At 38.4% G+C, this 7267-nt stretch overlaps 2 protein-coding genes across 2 annotated transcripts; one reads left to right on the top strand and one right to left on the bottom strand.

Annotated features, from left to right (window-relative positions):
* Positions 1 to 841: 841 nt before the first annotated feature.
* Positions 842 to 4842, top strand: LOC143622358 (methyltransferase-like protein 2). The gene is made up of 10 exons (XM_077093536.1): positions 842 to 1001; positions 1433 to 1542; positions 2189 to 2369; positions 2529 to 2671; positions 2849 to 2882; positions 2995 to 3070; positions 3296 to 3473; positions 3579 to 3668; positions 3727 to 3826; positions 4682 to 4842. Exons 1-10 carry the CDS (start codon positions 842 to 844, stop codon positions 4825 to 4827), a joined length of 1218 nt encoding a protein of 405 aa, XP_076949651.1. The 3' UTR covers positions 4828 to 4842.
* Positions 4843 to 5182: 340 nt separating this feature from the next.
* Positions 5183 to 6428, bottom strand: LOC143622399 (geranylgeranyl pyrophosphate synthase 7, chloroplastic-like). The gene has a single exon (XM_077093564.1). It carries the CDS (start codon positions 6346 to 6348, stop codon positions 5260 to 5262), a length of 1089 nt encoding a protein of 362 aa, XP_076949679.1. The 5' UTR covers positions 6349 to 6428; the 3' UTR covers positions 5183 to 5259.
* Positions 6429 to 7267: the final 839 nt, after the last annotated feature.

Here is a 7267-nt window from a genome sequence, read left to right as displayed (position 1 = left end):
TTGATAGAGATCCTCAAAGGAAACTATGCTTCTAGATGGAAGAGCATTGAACCAAAGTCTAGCATGTCCTATCAAGGTTTGCATGAACATATCGCAACACTCGATGTTATTTCACCTTTCAACAGTAGCTACTCCCGTGAAGATCTCAAGGTGATCTTTTGGATCTTCTGTTCCATCGTAAGTCTTTATGTTCACTGGCATCTTAACATTTGTTTAGAACTCAAAGTTTGCTATTTGTTCAGGAAAGCATGACAAGGTTAAAGGCTTGTAAGGTTAATAAGGTTCCAAGTTTGTTAAGTCACCAGCATCGGTAGTGACGATACTTGGGAGCCTGGGTTACGACATGTTGGCTCATAGCAAGGAAACCTTTAGAAGCTTGCCATTGTAAGCCTCCCGGCCATGGTTGCCCATACTGGGACATCATGAGTGCAACCATCATGAGTTCATATTTTCAGCTTCCCCACCTGGTGAGTTACCTGGTCCTTGAGTGTTTCTTCCCGACGGGGAAGGTGTACTCATGCTTGGAGGACTAGGCATCGAGATGAGAGTGAGATGTTAGGCTCTGCGGGTAGTCAGCCTTATCCTCACCCCATTTGCTCGTTCTTCCTAAGCATAGTTATTCATTAGCTCTCTGAGCTAAACAAAGTTTCGTTTAACACCTTTCGGGGTCATTTCCATCTTCTCTACGAGGAGTAAAAAGTCATCCCTTGGAGAGAAGATCCTTGGATGAAGGTTTCTGAAACTGAAAAGTTTATGCCGACGGTGTGACCGAAGATCTGTTCGTTTTAAGAGAACTACAACCAATATCATCCTCCGAAGAGGAATCGTTTTCAGGCCGATCATGGTTTTGAGGAACACTCTTGTTAGGGGCACTCTTTTCATCCATACTAAAGGAATACTTGAGAATAAGAGGACCGAAACTACCAGAATTTTCGTTCTAAGTAGCACCGACCCCACCGTGGTCACCACTTGTTGCTACAACGAGTATAGCAACAATGAAGGTATGAGTGGTCCAAGAGTATGGTACTAACTGAGCGTCCTAACATGCAAAGACCAAAGAAAATACGACCAGTTAGTCTCACCACAGAAGCGAGTCTCCTGCGATCAACCTCTAGTATAAGAATTAGTGATATGATGCAAAGGTTGATAAGAGAGTAAGTATAAAGAGAGAGTAGAGAGAAATATGGTGAATGAGAATGAATCTTACCGTTGAGTGAAGTGTTCCTTCTATAGGTATCCCGGAAGCTTCTCTAGGGAAGCTTAAGCTTCCTAAAGGAAAATGGCCAACTCCTCTTTTAACATATGCAAACAAGCAATACCATTTTAGTGTAACTTGCTTTCTGCTTTTGTCCTGTCATGTCGACATCCTTGCTTTATGACAGATTTAAGCTTTATGTCATATCATATATGACTTTTCTGAGATTTATTGTAGCAAGAAGCTTCTCTGATCAACCGAGGAATCTTAGTGAGACAGCTCCTAGTCTAACAACTTCTGCTTACTGCTCCTTAACCCTGCTCATGAGTGGGTACCCTTGTTTCAAAGTCATAAGTACTTATGACCAGTGTTTTAAAAACCGATACATACCGGTCGGTTGAACCGGTTATACCGGATTTTGGTAAGGCAACCGGTATTGGGCGGTCTGCTAGAACATCGTACCGCTGGTTTTTTTAAAAATTACCGGTTTAAACCGGCATACAGGTTTTAAATCGAGATATTTTTTATACTTTTTTGCGACACAGATTTTTTTAAAAACGACTTTTAACCTAGCGGGTAAGGTTAAAACGGGTAATCGTAGTAAATGATGAATCACTAACAAACAAATTTTTTATCATGCAAATCCAAGGTTGGTTTATTTTAAGGGTGGCAAAACAATCCCAAATGGGTTGTTTGAGTCAATTTGGATAACTTTTAAAATTGAGATGGATCAGGATGGATCAAAAGAATTTTGTAAGAATGTCAAGATGGGTTGAGAAATGTTAGTGACTTTTGGTTATAAGTTAGAATGGGTTTGTTTATGACTAAAACAAGCTTTATCAAATTTTATTTTAAACAAAACCCACTGAACCGAATAAAAACCGAGAAATCAAAACCAAAATCATTGAAACCGAACATATATCGAAACCGACCTAAATGAAAAAAAGCAAAACCGAAGCAAAAAAAACTGAAAAAAAACAAACCTGAACCGAGACAAAACGAGCTGATAATCTGTTGCTAAATTTGGGGAAATTGGGAATTGATGATGGGAGTACGTTTGATCCGAAATCGACGGATGAGCAGTCGCTTGTTGAGCTTGGGAGTGTATGGCAAGCTCCACTCTTTGAAATTTCACTGCATCTTAATCTTAATCAGGATCATACGCTAACTCCAGGTAATTGCCCCGACTGTTGCAGATGTTAGTTATATTTTTACTAATAATAAAATCAATGACGATGTTAAATACTATTACGGTTATTGATTGATTCTAACTTTGTTTCTACTTCTGCGATTGTTAAATACTATTACGGTTATTGATTATTCGGTTTCGCAGGTTGCACGTCTGCTGTTCAAAACTGTGAAACAAGGAATGTTCCTGCATTTGGGAGCTTGGTTGCGAATGAGACAAACAGTGACATGGAGGCTGATTTTCTAAATTGCAAATACATAATACCGAAACAGACTTCTTTCTACATGGTATGACTATGCTTATGTTTTAATAAACAATATGGTATTGGTCTTTAAGAAAAGGGTCTCTGAGTTGATGCAAGAGATCTTGAAAGTTGTTATTAGTATTCTGTACTCGCTTGAATATTTGAGTTTATTCATTTTGTCTTACAGTCTTCATTTGTTTGATTGATTCACATGTGGAAGTATGATTTGAAGCAAATTCATGGCATAATCCCTGGTAATTTTTGAAATATGCAGTTAATGTATTTGATATATTGTATCATGACCATTTTGACCTCGCAACCTTTGTTTAGCATGAAATTTTGAATCTTCATTGCATACTTTTGCAGGGAAACATGAATGTGGATTTAATCTTATTGTTATTGATCCCCCTTGGGAGAATGGCAGTGCTAACCAAAAATTGAAGTAAGTGTGTTCATTTTATTGTTAGCAATTATGTTACATTCTGCCTACATCAAATGGTGCATAAGTAGTTATATAACTAGCACCTTAACTACATTTCTAATACATCATAAATAAGTTGGTTTGGCTAAAAACTTGCATAATATCATATTAAAGCTAATATCAAAGACCATGACATCTTACACCAAATGTACAGTTTTTCTTAAATCATGTTTCTCATGATTTTAGGTACCCGACTTTGCCTGATCGATACTTCTTGTCTCTTCCTATTAAAAGGCTTGCTCACGCTGATGGGGCATTGGTAGCTCTGTGGGTAACCAATAAGGAGAAATTGCGGGTATTTGTTGAAAAAGACTTGTTCCCAAATTGGGGAGTCGAGTACATGACAACTTATTATTGGTTGAAGGTGATTTAACTTTTATCTGTGACTCTTTGAGATTGTTTCAACTTATTAAATTTTCTTGTAGAATGATTTAACAGACTGATTTAGGGCTCCATTTTTAAGTAACAGGTGAAAGCAGATGGTTCTTTGATAAGTGAATTGGATCTGTTTCATCATAGACCATATGAATGCCTTGTCATTGGTTACTGCTATGGAAAGGTAACATGCTTTATAATATATTACCTTTTGTATAATTAACATATTATGTGGCATATAGGATAAAGATTCTGAGTATATTACAAAGCTAAAATGTATTCCAAATCATCAAGTGTTCATCAGTATCCCTGGAGATTATTCAAGAAAGCCCCCAATTGGAGGTATTAGCCTTGTTTATATTCTTAAAGCTGTTTGTACTAGAGGTGTTCATGGTCTGGTTTTGATGGTTTTTAGCTCACCGGGAGCCAAACTGTTATTAACGGTTTTTTAATATAAAATGCCCAAATGGAACTGTTGAAATTTAAAACCTAAGCAAATCGTTATGGTTTGGGGCTTATTGGTTTCACAGTTTCACCTTTATACAAAAATGCATAAAATATAAAATGAAAAGGTTGTCCAAATGTATAAAAGCGCGCCGTCCATGACCATAGGCCATAGCTTAATACATCAAAAAACAAAGTATGAATACATTAAAAGTTGTTCAAATACATCAAAGTAGATGTATAAACAAGCTCTTTGATTTTTTCAACACATTTTGATAATCAATACTTAGTTTTAATCTTCTTGACAACGGGATAGATGATAATGCTCCTAACACTCGTCTGTTTCTGTGTTCTTTTCATTGTTTATATGCGTAATTTTAAGATGGAACTAGTAGATGTCAAGTTTAGCACACTTAAGTGTCAAGAAAATTAAAACAAGTATTGATTATCAAGATATGTTGAAAAAAATCAAAGAGCTTGTTTATTTATCTAGCTTGATGTATTTGCACACTTTTTATACCAGGACTGTTTGTGATTTTGACAAGTATTATATTTTATGCACCTTTTTATAAAGTTAAAACCAAACCATTTATAACCTTTTGGTTTAGTTTTATATTTTAACTGTTCGGATTCAGTTTTAGTATTCAAAAACTGTACTTACAGTTTGAGCTCAAAACCGAACGGTGAGCATCCTTACTGCCAAACATCCATAACATCATTTCTTTAAAATTTTGATTCAACGTGTATTATTAGAGATGCTACGGGAGTACATACCGTGTTTAGAACCTGCTCGTTGCCTTGAACTGTTTGCTAGAGAATTGTTAAGTGGATGGACTTCTTGGGGCAACGAACCACTACGATTTCAAGATTCAAGATACTTTTCTAGAAAGGGCCAATAAATAAGGCTTTTTTACATTATGGGACTACATTGATCTACTCGCACAGCTTTGCTACGGTTATCATCACGCAAGTTACACTTACATTTGTTTACTTACAAATAAGTCGATTTAACGAGTCAGCCGAATTTTTTTGACTCAACTAAAAATGACCTAAGTGGCACCATTGATTTTTCAAGTTGAAATATGTTTGTAAATAGCAATATCTAGACTTGATTTCAATGAAAATATCAATGCATGACCATTCTTGTTATTCTCTTGAAGGACTAGTAACACTTAACTTTCCAATATTGTCACATGTATGATTATGGATTAAAATGGTAATGTAACTGATCAGTATTATTAATAAAAGAAAAACCTAATTTGCCTCCAGTATCAAATCAATCAGAATGGTAAACTAGATTTCAAATTTTCAATACAATAATATTATCAATATCAATTCTGTCGGTATGCTATATATTCTGCCGTAGCCACCAGCGGAGCCACCGCCGCCTCTGATTCAAACTCCTCCAGCTGTTGTTTCGCCTCCGCCAGCAACTCCTCCGCAAACTGTCGTGACTTCTCTAACCCCAACAGTTTCGGGTACGTCATCTTGTCCACCAACAGATCTTTGCCGGCAGTTTTCCCTAATTCCTCTGACGACTTAGTAACGTCAAGTATATCATCCACCACCTGAAACAACAACCCAATACACCTCGCGAATCTCCTCAGTTCCTCCACCTGGGTTTCGCTCCCACCCCCCAGTATAGCGCCCAACACGACAGCTGCCTCCAGCAAGGCAGCTGTCTTGTGTATGTGAATAAACTCAAGCTTGTCAAGTCCGATATCCTTCCCACCAGTGGAAGCGATATCCACCACTTGACCAGCCACCAACCCTTCCGTCCCAATAGCCTTTGCGAGCTCCCCAATCGCCGCCAGCACCCGTGCTGGCGACGTACCAACAGTGGACCTCGAAACATACTCAAAAGCATACGCTAAAAGCGAATCTCCAGCAAGGACAGCAACGTCTTCGCCATACACCTTATGGTTAGTTGGCTTCCCACGCCGAAAATCATCATTATCCATACAAGGGAGGTCATCATGAATCAATGACATAGTGTGTATCATCTCGACCGCACACGCGGCCGGCATCGCGGTGGATTCATCTCCTCCCACTAATTCACAAGCAGCAATACATAGAATGGGCCTCACACGTTTACCCCCTGCAAGGAGTGAGTACCTCATAGATTCATGGATAGTTAGTGGGTTTCTTATTAATATGGACTCATCAAGAGCTTTATTGACCGAATTACCCTTCTCCACCATGTAACTTTTGAAATTGAAACTGGGTTTGATTTCATTTTCACCAATAATTACATTTTCCTCTCTAACAATTGCTGCAGAAATTGTGGATCTTTGGTGAATATTGAAACTGGGTTTGGGGCATATAAATGGGGTTGGGTGAATAAATCTGACGAATGAAGAAGATGCGTTAAACATGGAACATGATTGAACACATGAATCAACCAAAGTCATAGGTCTCATGTTTATCCGGAAGAAGTGGTGGATCTGAGGTGGGTTGTACTAAGAAATGGGGATATGAGGCCATAGGGGGGCAACATGTAAATGCAACACCAAAAGTGGAAAATGGAGATCCATGTTGTACCTCATCCTCTACCAATTGATGGCCACTTGCCATACCTAGTGGATAACTAACTATATCTTTATTTTTGGCTTTTTTAATTTGAGTTATTGGTTATGAATTTGGTTATGATTAAAAATAACCATAAGATGATTATTATAATAGGTGAAATTCTTAAAATAGTATTTTTTAGAGAAAGCCTAAAATAGCTATTTTTTTCTTATAATTTTTTAGAATTTGGACTCTCTAGACGCATTGGAAAAAAATAATATGGAGGGAGCAGACCAAATCTTTAAAAAAAAGTTTGTTAGCATACCAGATTTAGAAAAATATTGAAGGTAAAGCAAATAATTTTGAAATGTTTGAGCAAAAATTCAAATTTTTTCTAAACTTTTTTTCTTAAAGTACCGTTTTAAAAGACTGTTTTCTTATGTTTCCTACCTTTATCATCCACGTTTTCAAATTCTAGAAAAAAGAAATTTTTAAATCTCGTCTTTAGAGACGAGATTCTACCACCACCACCACCCACCATTCGCTTCTACCACCACCCCCACCACCCGTCGTTCGCCTTCTACCACCACCACTACCGCCACCACCCACCGTTCGCCACCACCACCATCCACCCCCACCGTCCACCACTATCATCGATCACCACCCACCACCATCGTCCGCCACTACCCGTCGGGCGGAGGTTAGACGGTGGTGGTGGAGGACAGTGAGTGGCGGTGATGGATGGTGGTGGCGGATGATGGTGGTGGGTGGTGATCGATGGTAGTGGCGGGCGATGGGTGGATGGTGGGGGTGGATGGTGGTGGTGGCCAA

The sequence above is a fragment of the Bidens hawaiensis genome, unplaced genomic scaffold, assembly GCF_021521415.1.
Source record: "Bidens hawaiensis isolate Kalapana, Puna unplaced genomic scaffold, B.hawaiensis_p1.1 tig00003126_1, whole genome shotgun sequence".
In the NCBI taxonomy this organism is placed as follows: Eukaryota; Viridiplantae; Streptophyta; class Magnoliopsida; order Asterales; family Asteraceae; genus Bidens; species Bidens hawaiensis.
This window is presented reverse-complemented; position numbering and strand designations above follow the sequence as displayed.

What these genes read in the sequence shown, in the direction of transcription:
- LOC143622399 (XM_077093564.1), bottom strand. Translation starts at nt 6,348, where the DNA reads ATGAGACCTATGACTTTGGTTGATTCATGTGTTCAATCATGTTCCATG.
- LOC143622358 (XM_077093536.1), top strand. Translation starts at nt 842, where the DNA reads ATGGTTTTGAGGAACACTCTTGTTAGGGGCACTCTTTTCATCCATACT. An exon ending in CGAGTATAGCAACAATGAAG is followed by an intron (nt 1,002 to 1,432) that starts GTATGAGTGGTC and finishes GATTTATTGTAG; the next exon opens with CAAGAAGCTTCTCTGATCAA. An exon ending in CAACTTATTATTGGTTGAAG is followed by an intron (nt 3,474 to 3,578) that starts GTGATTTAACTT and finishes TTTAAGTAACAG; the next exon opens with GTGAAAGCAGATGGTTCTTT.